The following is a 16,855-nucleotide window of genomic DNA, read 5'->3' as shown; positions in this document are numbered from 1 at the left end:
ACTTGAACACCTGTGGTAGATTTTGGACCAACAAAATGTTACTGTTAGCCCGCTCCAGCAGAGTTATGAAAGAATGGGGTTATATCCCTTAAATGGCTGAAAGCCTTACTAAGACACTTTATGACTTACTTGGTTTTTCTTTTAATTTGTTTGTCTGTATGTATGTAACAACAAAAGGAAAGAGGAAAAGCATAATAAGTCATCTTTACAGTGCCACAAAGAAAAATTAAATGTTTAAGCAACAGTTTTGGGTAAGCAGTGGAACTAACAAGTTATTAGAGTGAAGTTAAGTTTTCTCTATTTACTTTGTACTTGTTGTAACTTGTTAAACTTTGCCATCATTTGTTCCCACAGAGGCACAAATCATCACTTCTCCATTAAGATTCCTGTTAAACACCCACAGGAGTCATTATTTACGGAAAACATTAATGACTAATGGCTTGAATATTTAATGTGTCTAAATGAGTTCTCAGGAGATTAGGTCAGATGGGAGTTTCTCTCAGTGACACCTTAGAGTGTTTTTAGCAGCAGAAAAAGTGAAAAACAACTTTGCTATAGCAATGTTTACATAGAGATTTATGGAAACAATCCTGTTAATTAGGGAAACATAATGACTTCAAACTTTGACACACAAGTAAAGTGAAGTAAAATTACGTGTATGTCATAATATTGCATATTGATAAGATGTTAGGCCCCCCCTCAGTTTCAGCAACTCAAGAGTGTAATATCCCTTGGATGACTACGGACATCTGTGTATGTGTATTTGTTATGATTATATTCCTCATGATCAAAAACTAACAGAAGATACAAGACATAGCAGCCAGCTAATAGCCCAACAAGAACAAGCCCAGCTCGATGTCTGTCTTTCAGCCATTTATTTCATGAAACTCTCAGTCCCAGTCCCAGATTTACTCTTGTCTGGTGGCCTCTCGCTTGGCCATTCTCTAGTTTTTCTCTTCTTATCTTCCTCCATTAATAACCTCCTAAGAGTCTCTTGCCTCTGCCATGCTCTGCCTCTGCTGAGCTGTTGCCCACTCTAATTCTGGTGCCCATTCTGACCTTTGCTCCCCATGGGGAGCTCTTTGTGATCCAAAACATCTGTGGTACCACACTGTAAACACCGACACCACAGAAAAGTTGCTGATTGTTGATTTAACAGTGATTGATGGCTCAATCACTGTTAAATCAAATATTGCGACATTTGATGTCCGAGTAAGTTCATGCTATCTAGTCATGAAGATTGTGTTCAGGGAAGAAAACAAGATATCCTTCGAGGATCTTCAAATAAAAAACAATGTAGCCACTGTTAAATGTATTAATATTTCATCCAATTTACTAATGCATATTACTTTGCAAAGTTTACATAACTGTGTACCAGTGTGTGTTCACAGCCAGGAACAATGAACAGTCGCAGACAATTTATATACAAGTTTAGACTTCATACTTCAATCTTTCAGTAGCCTGATCACCTCACTCGAAAAGTTAACAAGTATTAATCTTAACATTTGGAGCTTGTTTGTGCCTGTTTAAACTTTGACCGATCTTTATCTCCACAAAGGTACACATCATCGGCCGATTCAGTAAGATTACTGAAGAAGACACCACAGGAAGGCAGTAATTATGTCATTATTTAGCTGAAAAAATTGGGATGACTATGGGTGAATATTTAATGTTTCTAAATGAGTTCTCAGGGATTGGGATATAGATGTGAGGCTTACTCTCTGTGATTTGTTTTGGGCCTTGGTAAACGCTGAAGCAAAATTATATTATAACAAATATAGACATACACTACCAGAGAAATGTTCCAAAACTTTAATAGGTCTGGAAAGGAAATGCAATCACAAAAAGCACACTATTATGACTAATTATGACTAGCTAACTTTGACTAACACTATGATGAGACTGGCTCTCACAAAGACCACTGCAGGGGAAAAAAACCAAGAGTTACCTCTGCTGCAGTGAATAAGTTAATTTAAGTTACCGAGCCTCTGATATCACCAATTAATGACACGTCGATTACAGCCAACATGAGAGGATTTCACAAAGCTCAGTAGTGGCATACACATCTCAACATCAACTGTTCAGAGGAGACTATGTGAATCAGACCTTGTGGTCAAATTGCAAAGAAACCACAACTGAGGGAGACCAACAACCTGGCTAACAAACAGACCTAATATTAGCTGACAGAAGCTGCAGTTCACAGCTGTTTACTTTACTGTTCATCAGGAAACTCAAAGAGTAAATTACAGAGTTGATGCATAGCAACCAGAGGACATCAGAGGGAAAACCAGGAAACATTTTAACCATAAAATATGATCCAGCTTAAGCAAAATCAGTGAAATTGTTGGTGGTGTGTGACTTAGGGCCATAAACGGTTATATACTTCTCTTGGTGAAGAGCCTAACAGGCCAAACATCATGATAGCAAACTTGTAATCATCAGGCAGAGAAGTTGCTGATTGTAATTAATGTTGATTAATCTAAAATTCTGTGATCAGTGGGGCAAATTTAGACTACAATCAAGAATTAAAAAAAAGTTCTGAAAGAGTGGGATGTGGTCATTTGACCTATGACCTCTGTTAGGGATTACCAACTAGTAATGCGTCAGGCTATATGAGATGGAACTCATAGGCCATATTGGTGTTATTGATTACAGTTTGTTGTATTGATGTTGATGCCAATGATTGATGGCTCAATCACGTTTAAATGAAGTATTGCGACATTTGATGTCGAGGAAGTTCGTGCCATTCTAGTCATGAGGATTGGTGTTCAGGGAAGAAAACAAGAAGAAGAGCCATAAACTCTTTGTAATCTTGTTTTAATGTACTGTATATCTAGACTAGCAGGCAAAGGATCTTCAAATAAAAAACGATGTAGCCACTGTTAAATGTATATAATTACAATTTACAAATAATGCATATTACTTGTGAAAGTTTACATAATATGTCCAGGTGTGGTGCACAACTAGGAACAAGAACAGTCGCAGACATTATATACAAGTTTAGACTTCATACTTCATCTTCAGTACCTACTCAAAAGTTAATAATTTAACTTTGGTGTGGCCTGTTAAACTTTACCATACTTTATCCCACAAAGGTACACATCATCCCCTTCATTAAGATTACTGATTAACACCCACAGAAGGCATTAATTATATCATTATTTACTGAAAACATTGATGACTATGGGTTTGAATATTTAATGTTTCTAAATGAGTTCTCAGGGGATGGTGTAGATGGTGAGCTTACTCTGTGGACCCCTAGAGTATTTCACACCAAACTAGAACAAATCCACACACAATAACACACCATAATGGAAAAGTAGCAGAAGTAAACTGTCCGACGTGCATCAACGCGCAGTTTGTGGGCCTTGGTGGAGTGTTGAAGCAAAATTAAAAACAAAGCGAGAGAACTCGCCCTGCAAGGTTTGGACAAAACTATAACACATATAGATTTGTATGTTTAAAAAACATACAAATATCTGAAATAGCAAAGTATGTTCTATATTTTAGATTCTTCAAAGAAGTAACCTTTTACTTTGATGGCAGCTTCACACACTTTTGGCATTCTCTCAGTGAGCTTCCATGGGGTAGTCATCTGGAAAGCTTTTCAATTAACGGGTCTACCTTGACAAAGGTTTTAGTGCAATCTCTGGCCTTCTTAATATTTTTGAGATCACTTTTATTGGTCAGAGGTACAGTAAATAGCGTGTTGCTAATTTACACACTCAACCTGCAGGGCTACCATAGCAGTCAGTGACAAGGACATGTAGTGAGTAAAGGAATTCATTCAATGATTCAATTCAATTTATGCTGATTGAACAATAACAACATAGCAGGTTGGAAAATTAGCTAATGTTTGCTTGTCAGGTTAGTAACTTTAAAACTACTTACTTACAGTTACTGATAACCAGAACAAAAGTTAATTTCTCTACTCTACTTTTCTCTACATGTATACAGCCTTGTATAAAAACAGTTTTGGTCTCCATAGTTTATTTCTCTATTCTTGACTATTCTTGACTGGTTAATTTTATTTGTATAATTTACTAATTTAAAGGGCTTAAAGTTATGCATCATTAAGGGCGTGGCTACTTTAATTGACAAGTGGGTACTGTCATAGGTATCTGGTTTCATGATTCATTCAGCCTGCCTGAGCTCCAACTTCTTTGTTCATTATTTAGTCACCTGGAAGCCAGCGGAGACAGGTCTGCCAAGGCCACAACAACCAGAGCCACCACACTGAGCGATAGTCTTGAATACTTATTTTATTTATATGAAACCAGTGGAAAATAAAAGCTGGGTCACAAGTGACAGCCAGCAACAATGGTGCTGGCTGAAAACAGGAGTGAACTCCTGTTGCAGTTATGTACATGCCAGTATGGCATAAAAGTGACTAGAAAAGTATACCATCACGGCTGGATTACATTTAAATCACGTCTAAATCAATAGACATATTAGTAAATAGAAACTGATACAGACATGTGGATTTGTATAACAGCATAATGCGGTACAAAATGTTGACAAGCAAACAAGATAGCATGATCACAATAGGTTGTAATGCTAGATCAGGGGTGCCAAACTCAAATCGCCTTGGCCAGGAGGTGAACTGGCACCTCTCCAGCTAGTCCACCCTCCATACTTTGGTCCATGCTGGACTGGAGAAGTCTTTACCAACTGAACTATTTCTGCCCGAAAACATACACACACACACCAAAGTACACATTCTCACGCACATGCTTATGCATATTATTACTTAATGTTCTGCATCAAGAAGAAGGCGCCCTATCTTTTCATTGTGTCATATCAAAAGACAAAAAATAAAAAAGAAGACTACCCCATACTGATCACTCCATCACATCTAAGGGCAGAGCACTCTCATCGGCTTCCTGTCCAGACACAAGTAAACCTAATCCTTATTTTCCCCAACTATAGTCACCTTCTATTCTGATCATTATCAGGGATACTGTTACACTTAATTTGAATAAAACAAAGTTTAAGTTTTAGTTAAATCATTTAGATTATTGGAGATGGGTTGAAGGGATAGCATAGTTATGGCAGACGGAAGCTGGAATGGAAAATGGCAAGGCAGTGTGGCCGACAGAGGAAGCAAGGGAGGATGTGTTGCCGGCAAACTGGGATCCTGAGACACAAAGAAACTCAAGACAGAGCATGAAACATGAAGAAACTGTAAAACTACAGACAGGAAATGAGTTGACCCTGAGAGTAGCCCCTTCTGAGAGTGAACTGGGGTTGAAGTAATGCAAATTGATGAGCTGATAGGAAGCAGGTGAGCCAACTGGGATTGGTGACGATGTGCTTGCAAACAGGTATGCAGAGGTGCAGAGCCAGGCCACACCCAAAACATACACAAAGACAGACAGACAGCGGAGCACTGGAAACATAGGGAAGGGGAAAATACAGGAAAACACTTGGAGGGGTGTGGCCACGACTAATTTGTTGCAAAATTGGCCCCAGTTTTCTGTCCTTAGTATGCCTCCATTAAGAAAGTTGTCATCTGTGTTGGATATAATTGCATTCCACAAACCTCTAACATCAACAGTAAGAGTAACAGTTAGCTCAGAGGATGCTTCCTGTAAAGCCTCTGCATGTCCTCTAACACTGACATTGACCTGCATCAGTTTGCATCTGAGCGCATGGTCGAGGCTAGCTGCTAATGCTGGCATCAGGTGTTGCCTCCATCATGTTTACAAAGCAGGTATACCGACTCAAAGGAGTCACCAGCAGGTACAGCACAGCCTGTCCTGATTCTTCTTCTGCGACGGCAATAGTAATGTATCGGTCGCGAACAATCCGGTTCTAAGAGCTCTTTGAATTGAACCACAGGTGCCGGCTCCTCGTTGGGAGCCGATTTAGGGAGCCGTTTTTTTGTTTTTTTCCCCCCTTCTGTGCCTCACTGTCTCCTCCCCCTGACACTCTCCCTCATGCCATGCCTGTTCTCACACATCTTGACCAATCACATTCGGCTTACAATTAAAAAAATGGAGGAAAACCTTTTTTTTCTCCACTTTTTTTGTGTGAAAGCTGCACGTGATTGGTTAAAAGATGTATAGCAGCATCCAAGGCAGGGGTGACAGAGACACACACACAGCGGTCGCGGAGGACAAACACGACAGGAGGGAGATGAGAGACATTATTTATTACATTATTGCATTATTTTGGGTGATAAATTAATTAAATAGTTAGTACATTTTATTTATATAGCACATTTTTACACCACATGCACTGACCAAAGTGCTTTACAATGTCAAAAATAAAATAAAATAAAATATAATAACATTTAAAAATATTAAATAATAATAACAGCAATAATAACAAAATAATAATAATAATTAATTAATAAAACCAATTAATAAAATGTGAGGAGCCGTTTGGGAGCCAAAAGAGCCGGCTCCTTATAGTATGCAGAGCCAAAAGAACCGGCTCTCCAAAAAGAGCCAAAATTCCCATCACTAGACGACAATTAGCGTTTAAGGAGCATTACCTTTGTTGTAGATGTTGTCATATAAACACATACTTATTTAGTTATTTAAGTCAACACCTACTTTTGGCGAGGGGTGAGTATTAAGTCTTAGTGTTTATTAAACATAAAGCATTCATACTAGTGGTCAAAAATAAAGTGTTCATGGCAAAGTGGTTAGAGAGATTGCATCACTTATTTTTTGTGCTACTCATCATGCTGATGTAATGATGTTATATGGAGGCAGCTTGAGGACAAAGCAGATATATTGTGCGTTGCAGGAAACAACTTCACCAGACCGGCTCTGTCCTTGTGAAAACAAACAAGTCCTCTAACCTCCTGATTTGACTGCTCAACACTAATGGCTCATTTGGGGTACTGCATTTGAAAGGTGTTTGTATTGATAGGATGAATTCAATAATGTAATATGTGATATGTAATGCAGTTTACGACTACAACTACAACAGGTCTAAAGAAATTCATCTTAAGAAATCATTCTATAATGGTGTCTGTGCTACTTCCTAAGGCAAATGTCACTACTAGTCTGCAGTATCATGAGGTAATGTTGTTTGGCATGGTATCCGTAGGCTCAAGCTGCTCTTTCCTCTATATTAACGGTATTTTGCTGTTCACCCTCAGAAAGAAGCCTGTGTTTTGTGAGACATCGCGTTATATCCTGCTGTTCAACCTGCTCTTTGCAGACACTGCTCACCTGGTATCAAACATCATGCTGTATTTTTTGTCTTCTTTACGGATCAAAATAACATATTATGCATGTAGTACTCTTGTTCTGCTCTCAATTTTCACAGCCCCCGTTTCCCCTCTCACCCTGGCTGTGATGTCACTTGAGAGATATGTGGCTGTGTGCTATCCACTGAGGCATGCTACCATCTTTACCATGAGAAGCACAGGCATGGCAATCGCTCTGGTGTGGGGTTTCAGTTTTATCCACATCCTCATACGAATTTTTATGTTGCTTTATGTGTTCACAAAAATCTCCTTAAATTTGCATTTGAGAAACTTTTGTTCTAAAGAAGCCATTTTTTTTGCACCACTCTTTAATGATTTTGAAGAAGCCTATGCCAGCACTCTCTTTCTGTCAGTGGGTTTAGCAATCATAGCCTCCTACATTGGTGTAGCACTTGTAGCCAGGTCTGTCTCAACAAACAAAGCTTCGGCTATAAAGGCTCTGCAAACACTTCTGCTTCACCTGATTCAGCTGAGCCTAATTCTCACCTCCACCTTGTTCTCCACCATCGTTGTAGCTATTGCTAGAACAGTGGGAAGAGCAGACCTCATGCGGATTTACAATATCTGCTTTGTGTGCTTGAGTGTTCTTCCGAGGTGTCTGAGTGCTCTCATCTATGGACTCAGGGATCAAACCATCAGACCTGTTCTCATGCAAAATCTGTGCTGTTGGTGGAGATGCTCAGTCTTCCTCAACAAAGGCCAGTCATAATGTAATAATGTATGTTATTTACGCTGATCTACCCTTGCAAATTTCCACATTCTTTTTAAGGATTTTTTTTAGGCAAGGTGTTGTAGCAACCAATAATGTAATATATGCCGATAATGTAATAATTTGGGTGATTTTTGAAGCCAATAATGTAATAACTTAGTAATAACTAGCCCGATTAGACTTTTTCATTAGGCTTCAATGCAGATTCTAGCTATCTGTAACATGTAAAAAGTAATTTTCAAAATGCTTGTCTTATGAAAATGTTCCACATTCTCAAACATGTTGCTACACTTTTGAATTGTGGAGAGAAGCCCATGTCGTATGTATGATCTGCAAGAAGTGACAATTGGAAGAAATTATTACATCTTATCTGCATTTATTCAGTCTATTAATTATTCATAAAATAAATGTGTTCTTGCCTAATGTCACAGTAGTTCACTCATTTCTGTTTGTCTGTCAGCTGTTCTAAGGTACACACAGACAGTGAATCTAAACTATATGAATGAAGAACACAAATGTAAAGGTCATGAAGAAATATGTACAAATATCAAGGAAGGTATTATCAGTGGATTTAGAGAGGTGTAGAAATTAGTCTAGAATGGGGTCACTCTTACATTCTCAGAAGTACTTTATTAATCCCCTATAATAAACAATAATAAACATAAACATAGTATGAGAAAAATATGAACGAAGAAAAAAAAGGAAAATAGACAATAACATGAAATATAAAGACAATTAAAGCTGCAAGCAGCGATGGTCGGGCCCTCGCAATATAAAAATATGTTATGAAATACTAATCACTAATGCACTTCATATGAACTGCCTTAGTAACTTATGATTCCTATTGTTGACATGTTAATAACTGCACGCCTTTACTAATTGTGAACCTTCGACAGATCATAAAATACTTGTTATATAATGTGACTTATATGCTCTTGCAGATTTTGTGTTATTACTGTGTAACCTCAAACATCTATAGGTCCTGCATTTACACTTATACATTTATGAAAATGGACATAAAGTCCCTGTGGTGTACTTGCTTGATGTGAATGTGCTTCCTGGCGATTTTTTCTTTGAATGATTTTATGGATTGCCACGGCCACACAGTTTCCCCAAAATGCATCATTTTGATAACTGTGGAAGTCTATGTGAACACACCTACCAAGTTTGAAGTGAATTGGATACAAGCCCTAGGAGGAGTTTGTTCAAACATGACCTCTTGTCAACCAGGCCGAAACACCGGAAATGGCGATTTTCATTATTAAATATCTCGCTTCCTGTTCATTGTAGCGTATTGCTCCAAGAGACGTTTTTGTAGGACTTACCATGTTCTACAGTTCGGCTGAGTTTCATAATTCTGTGTCCAAAACTGTGGCGGGGCTGTTCCAAACTAAAATTCCAGGGGGCGCTATAGAGTTTTTTGTCCCATCCCCTCATGAATTATGCAGCCAAATTGTGCATAATGTTGCTGTTAACAACCCCAACAAGTTTCAGACAGCTCTGACAAAGTATATAATATATATATACGTATATATATAAGCCGCACAGTTTTGCATGAAAATCAGGCCAAAAGTCAATGGAGTCTTGTTTTTTTGTGAAAAAATCGGCAGCGTTGACTTTGACGCACCGTCACGGCCCTGGCCTCTGATAAAAAGTTGTGATTTTGAAAACTTTTCATTGTCGAGGTCTTGAAAACACACACGGCAAGTTTCAAGCACATCGGATGAAATCCCTCGGAGGAGTTCGTTGAAATGCGACCCCTGGGAATGACCCAAAAACCTGAAAAGTCCAAATTTGAGAAAAATTGGACGCCGTACGGTTCACTGTAGCCTGGGGCACCAAGAGACTTTTTTGTGCGTCTGGGCATGTTACATACTCCCACCGAGTTCCGTGCACGTGGGCGAAACTGTGGCGTGGGGCACCTCCAAAAACACACACCTAGGTGGCGCTGTAGAGACATATGCATGCGTGCATGTGTGAGACCCCCAAAATACGTAATTTTACACCGGACATGGGGGGGATATGCAATTTTTTGTGAGTTTCCGGACATGGGGGGATATGCAATTTTTTGTGAGTTTTTGGGGGGATATGGGCCTTCAAAAATGCGATTCACTTTATGTCTGAAGAAAAATAAAAATAAAAACAAAGAAAAATAATAAACATTAGAAATTCAATAGGGCCCTAATAAAAAGACAGCAGGCACAATGGAGTGAGAGTAACGTTTTTTAAACAGGCACTGAAACATTTAGAGCAGTAAAGAAAAGTAGAGAGAGTATTGAGGGCACAGTGGTAGAGAGATTACATCACTATTTTCTATCTCGTCACCATTTTGGTATAATGATATCATATGAAGGTGGCTTGAGGGCAAAGCATAGACACTACTCACAAAAAGTTAGGGCTATTCGACATAAGGGGTGAAATTTATGGAAAATGTAAAAAGTTCATGCTACAGTGATAGCCCCAAACAAACACATTAGGCTGGGGCAATGATACCACTATTCTCTGGTCCAAAGGTAAAAAAAAAAAAAAAAAAAAAAAAATCAAGTCTATGGGTCTAGCTTGGGTAGAATGTGTGGCTCAGCCTTGAAGCAAAACCTAAGTCCTAAGTTTGCATCTCTCCATCTATCCAACAGCCTTGTATCTTAGTTATTAACAATAAATTCGCCAGGGTAAACATCACCTCTCACAAGTTCACCAGTTTGGGAATAAATTTAAATTTCTGGAAAACCTAAAACACACGTTAAAGCACAAACAGGAATGCACTGAATACTCATGAACTGACTTGGCTATGAGTGTAGTGGCCTCTGAAGTACTTGTTATAGAGTTTTCGATCATTAGGTTACACAAGGTCACGTGTGGGCCTTGAGGTCCTCAGCAGTATTAGTTGTTTGGCTTTGATTGAGAACAGTAGGTGCCAGTCTATCTCAACACTGTGGTGGGCAAGGTCGAAGAGACCTATTGCTGCCTTCCTGGACATAATAGATAGCTTGCCATTGACGTTCCAATCTGCGTAAAACAGACATCTGTGTTTTCAGACTAGAATATGCTGACAATAACACCTCCATGGGTAAAAATATTCTCTTTGACTAATTCTGGGCGTATAGTATTTGTGGTGTTATCTTGGGGTTTAAAGTCTATCCACCAGGATGATTTGGGCAGATTGTGAAACCGACTCAGGCACTTCTGATGAACTTTAAGAGTGTCTCTAATTCTCCTTGGCCAAGCGTCAATAAATAACACAGCATAAGACATCAGAGGCTCCTGAACACTTTCTTCCTTCCTGACCTCACCATTGACCTTTGACTTCAGCAATTTCTCTACAACAGTACTTAGGTAACAATTTAGGCCTGGATGCATTTAGAGATTGGGTTAAAGTAAAATGTCAAGCTGCAGCAAACCACTGCTCCTGAGCTGTGATGGTCTCCAGTTGGCAGATGGCACACCCCATGTAAAGAGCACATCTCATGCATGTGTAACGTGCAGCTGCAACAACACTTTTCTGGAAAGTCAATAGTAATTTAATAGACAATAGTAGCACTAAAAGCAGTAGAGAAATGGAGTGTTAAAGAGACAGTGGTAAAGAAATTACATCACTAACTTCTGATGTGATTGCTGTGCTGATGTAATGATATCATGTGAAGGTGGCCTGAGCACAAAGCATATATACCATGTGTTGCGGGAAACAGCAGCACTAGACCAGTCAAGTCATCTAAGCTCCTGACTTAACTGCTCGATATTGATGAATCATTTGGGTAATGGACTTGAAAGGTCATTGTTGTAATACTTTTTAGCATCTTTGAAATTAACTTCATGATGTAATATTATGCAATTTAGTGCACTTTACTGGTACTGTTACAAAAAGCCAAAATAATATAATCTTCAGAAATCATTCTGTAATGTTGTCTGTACTGCAGCCTAGGTCAAATGTCACTGCTAGTCTGCAGTATCATGAGGTAATGTTGTTTGGCATGGTGTCTATAGGTTCAAGCTGCTCTTTTCTCTACATTAATTGTGTTTTGCTGTTCACCCTCAGGAATAAGCCTGTGTTTTGTGAGACATCCCGTTACGTCCTGCTGTACAACCTGCTCTTTGCAGACACTGCTCACCTGGTATCAAACCTTCTTCTTTACCTAATGGCTTGTTTACGGATCAAAATAACATATTATGCATGTAGTACCCTTGTTCTGCTCTCAATTTTCACAGCCACCATTTCCCCTCTCACCCTGGCTGTGATGTCACTTGAGAGATATGTGGCTGTGTGCTGCTTCACCTGATTCAGCTGAGCCTGATTCTCACCTCCACCTTGTACACCACTATTATTGTAACCATTGTTAGAACAGTGGGAAGATTGACTCTTCTGCGGCTTTACAATGCATGCTTTGTGTGCTTGAATATCCTTCCAAGGTGTCTGAGTGCTCTCATCTATGGACTCAGGGATCAAACCATCAGACCTGTTCTCATGCAAAATCTGTGCTGTTGGTGGAGATGCTCAGTCTTCCTCAACAAAGGCCAGTCATAATGTAATAATGTATGTTATTTACGCTGATCTACCCTTGCAAATTTCCACATTATTTTTTAGGATTTTTTAAGGCAAGTGTACCAACCAATAATGTAATATATGCTGATAATCTAATAATTTGGGCCATTTTGAAGCCAATAATGTAATAACTTAGTAATAACTAGCCCGATTAGACTTTTTTATCTAACAACTGAGCAAACACCCTGTTCTCTTTCTGAATTCTAGCACATTCCACTAAGTGATCTACTGTAACTACTATATACACTTCACAGTAATTAATTTAAATAATATTCCTCCATACATTATTAATTTACATATCTAAGCAAATAAACAACACTCTAATAGATTTTGTACAACAAATAATTCTCAAATTGGCATTACAACCATAATTAGTACGTACCCTTTATGATGAATGAATATGACGACTAAGCCATCCACTATATCTATTTCAAACAGCAGAAAAACTGCAAAATAATCTTTTATTTCCAAGAAATGCCTATCTATGTATTATTACATTATCAAATAAAAAATGTTTTAATGCTACACCAATAACGTAATAACTTATTTCATTATTGGCAAAATGTTACTACATTATTGGCTCAAAAACTTTATTACATTATTGGTATGTTAATACATTATTATCTTTGTTACATTTAAAATGGCCAAAACTATTATGCTATTGGCAGGTATTACATTATTGGACTTTATTACATTTTCTGTTCCTAGAGGTGTCCAAATAAATATGTGTCTGCAAAGCACTCACAAGGTGTTGGTTACTTCCAGAACACCTACATTTATGTCATGTAAAAGATTAATTTTTCTTGTGGACCAAGTGAGTTAAATATGTATGGCACTCTGCCAGATTTTTTGGAGCTACTTAATCAATGACCCTGTCATTTTATTTTAACAATCCTCATTGACTTGTATCTTATTTTCTCTAAAGTCTCCCCTGACATAGTTTTCACTTATATTGTGTACGCATTGTACTTGTGTACACAACACCAGCCCAGATATTTCAAAGTACTTTAAACTTTGAAAAAAAGGAGGAATTCGTCCTGATGTATGTTTTGTAATAGAAATTACTGTCCCAAAATAAATAATTTCCCCCCAAAAAACAATCCATCCATCCGTTATCTGCAGCCTCTATACAAGAGTGGTGCTGTACCAAAGTGCATATAATATGTTCTATACAGTTTTATATACATGAATAGAATGATGTTGACTTGATGTGACTTTGGTATCTCACACCATACAAACCATAGAAATTACATTACATATAGGGATATATGACCTACAATGGCCTTCATTCATTTTTTTGATCTGGTAGGAGGTGTCAGCCAAATCTTCAAATGTATCATAGCTCACTGTTGTCCAAACTGAAATTTAAAAAAAAAGGATATACAAACAAAAAGGCCCCCAAATACTATAATGCACAAAAGAAATGAAACAAGCAAATGCAAACAATCCTTCAAATAAACCCCAAATAATTCAGAAAGAAAAATACAATTTCATATAAATAAAGCAAACAAAAATAATCATTTTATGGGCAAAATTAAGTCATACTGTGGACTTCATAATTACTCATGCATCATGGATATGGTGACGTATGTCACGGCTCATGTGCTGGGTCATGACAGGTAATCAGGGTACTGGTGGAAGAAACATTACATCACCCATCAATAATTTGTTAACAATGCTGACATGTAATTGTATCATGTGAAGTGATCTGAGAACAGAGCTCATAAACAATATGTGAAGACAGGTAAGTTATGCAGTCTGGCTTTGCTCACAAGCCTACTCATGTATGAATATGATTTAGTGTTTCACAAGGGAACTCGGTAGTATACTCTCCTCTGAAGATGAAAGGTCTTCACTGTTGTAGATATTCAAACTGGACAAGATTATTTTTGATTTTGCTGTCTGATTGTATCAAGAGTTTAATATTTTTCTGTATCTTCAGTCTTAACTAAGATGACAACTCAATATCAGACCAATGTTACTCTCACACAGGGGTTATTGGAAAGAGCAATTTTTGTAGCTCTGACTACCACACCATGCTGTCTGTTTCTCTACATTAATGGCACCATGTTATACACCTTGAGGAGTAAATCTGTGTTTCGTGAGACCTCTCGTTACATTCTTCTGTATAACCTCCTTTTTGCAGACACTGCAGTAATCATGCAGGGTCAGATACTGTACATATTGGCTGCTTGTGCCATAACATTGACATATCCTGTGTGTGGTGTTCTCACAATGCTCTCCAAAATCACAAATGAAATCTCCCCTCTCACACTGCTGGTGATGTGTCTGGAAAGATATGTAGCTGTGTGCTACCCACTGAGGCACGCTACTATCATCACAATCAGAAACACAGGGTTGGCTATTGTTGTGATCTGGGCCTTTTGTTCATTGAATGTCCTCACTGCAGTTTTTATGCTATTGAATTTCTCTTTTGAAGACCAGCAGAACCGGCAGATGAAAGACTATTGTCGCAGAGAAATAATGTTTCTTAATCCAGTGTCTGATCTTTATGACAAAGTCTACACTTATATTCTGTTTTGTTCAGCTGGTGTGGTAGTCAGTTTCTCCTATATTGGTGTGATGGTAGCTGCCAGGTCAGCGACTACAGACAAAGCTTCAGCCCAAAAGGCTAGTAAGACACTGCTGCTGCATCTGGTGCAGCTGGGCCTCATTCTCCTGTCAGCTCTACACACCCCATTGATCCAAGCTATCTCAAAAGTTGTAGATGCAATAACGTTTGACCGTCTCCACATTGTCCATTATGTTTTTATTATAATCCTTCCAAGATGTCTAAGTTCTCTCATCTATGGAATCAGAGACCAGACTATCAGACCTATCCTCATGAAAAATCTCTGCTGTCAGTGGCAACTTTCATTTTCTGTCTCAGTCGTTCCAGCAAAGGCAAAACTCCACAGGTAGTCTCCAACTTCATAGGTAAAGATTAATGATAACAAAATGTGTTAATTTGTTGAAAATGTAAGGAGAGCATGTAATGTGTCACCCTTTTAAGGTAAAGTGTTAGCTACCAGACATGATCAATGTAACTGTGATCATTGAATTATAAAATAAAATATATATATGCAGGAATTAAAAAGGGACATTTTTATGTAAGAACATTTGGTCAAAGACAGGAACAACAAATGCACTTGTGTTTTATCAGGTATATTTTACATACTACAAGTTCAAAGTAAACACAAAATATAAAATTATATTATATTATCATATATTAATATTATATAATATATGCCACTGTATTAGGTAGAGTTATACCATCTAAATGCATCCCAGCAAACAACAGTGCCACATATTCTTTTTTTTTTTTACAAAGCTTACAATTGCCAGTTGTTGTTAAAACCTTCCAAGTGTAAAAAGTGTAAAACCAAGTGTTAATTCATCTATGTTTATCACTGAAGTCATATTAATGATGGTGTTGTAATGGGCTAGATTATATTAAATGTGTATTATTATTTTTACTGCTTGGTGTTTCTAATAGGGAGAGAAAAATGAGGAACACCTCTCAATATAATGCAGGTATCAACACTACTGCAAAATAAAACCTTATAATAAACATATAGTTAAATTAATACTGCTCTCATAGTGTCAGAAAAAACTGAACATTATTACAGGTAGAGATATATAGTTTCATGTTGCTTTAGATGTGACAGTACACAACAAAGTGGCTACTGAGTATGAGAATGTATTTTTCATTGTCTGAAAACATTTGAATAGAACCAAAATGAACTCTGACCTGAAGATGTGGTTGAAGTGCCATTGTTTAAACGGATGAAATGAATGAATGAAATGAAGTGTTTATACAAACACAAACACATAGTTTTTTTATTGAAAAATATATAACTTGAACACAGACCATTTGCCAGTGGCTACATAAACTCACATAAATTAAAAGGAGTGTAAATGAGTTTATGCAATTCATGACAAATATATGAAAAATAATTTTTTAGAGAGAGATCTTATTTATTTATAGTTTAAATGTGAAAAACACTGCAGACCATAAAGTTAGAATGCGAATACATAAACACATTCAAAATGCATGAATATATGCAGTTCACAGCAAATATGTTAAAAATTATTTTTAGGACAGAGCTCTTATTTATTGTCTAGAGATGAATCCCACAGAAGGAGCACCATGATTCTGTTTTAATTGCAACCATGGGTCTTATTTGAATAACTTTGCCATCATTTCTGACAGTTGACATAGAAATGCTGGTACATCACAGTGTTGCTACATTGCTACAATGTATTCGAATACTACTGCAGCATGTAACAGGCGGTTACTTGGAAAACTGCAGGAGAACATCAAGTCACGAAGCATCTCAATAGTTTAGGGATAGCTTAAAAACGTGAAGTTCTGCATTGGTGA

General features: G+C 37.7%; 2 protein-coding genes across 2 annotated transcripts; both read left to right on the top strand.

Moving 5' to 3' along the window:
- The first annotated feature begins 7,037 nt into the window (after positions 1 to 7,037).
- LOC109139613 (odorant receptor 131-2-like) lies at positions 7,038 to 7,966 on the top strand. The gene has a single exon (XM_019263676.2). It carries the CDS (start codon positions 7,038 to 7,040, stop codon positions 7,932 to 7,934), a length of 897 nt encoding a protein of 298 aa, XP_019119221.2. The 3' UTR covers positions 7,935 to 7,966.
- Positions 7,967 to 14,424: 6,458 nt separating this feature from the next.
- Positions 14,425 to 15,393, top strand: LOC109139614 (odorant receptor 131-2). The gene has a single exon (XM_027273782.1). It carries the CDS (start codon positions 14,425 to 14,427, stop codon positions 15,391 to 15,393), a length of 969 nt encoding a protein of 322 aa, XP_027129583.1.
- The last annotated feature ends 1,462 nt before the right edge of the window (positions 15,394 to 16,855 follow it).

The sequence above is a fragment of the Larimichthys crocea genome, chromosome XXII (genome assembly GCF_000972845.2).
Source record: "Larimichthys crocea isolate SSNF chromosome XXII, L_crocea_2.0, whole genome shotgun sequence".
NCBI classification, from domain to species: Eukaryota; Metazoa; Chordata; class Actinopteri; family Sciaenidae; genus Larimichthys; species Larimichthys crocea.
The sequence above is the reverse complement of the archived record's forward strand: the minus strand, read 5'-3'. Positions and strand labels throughout refer to the sequence as shown.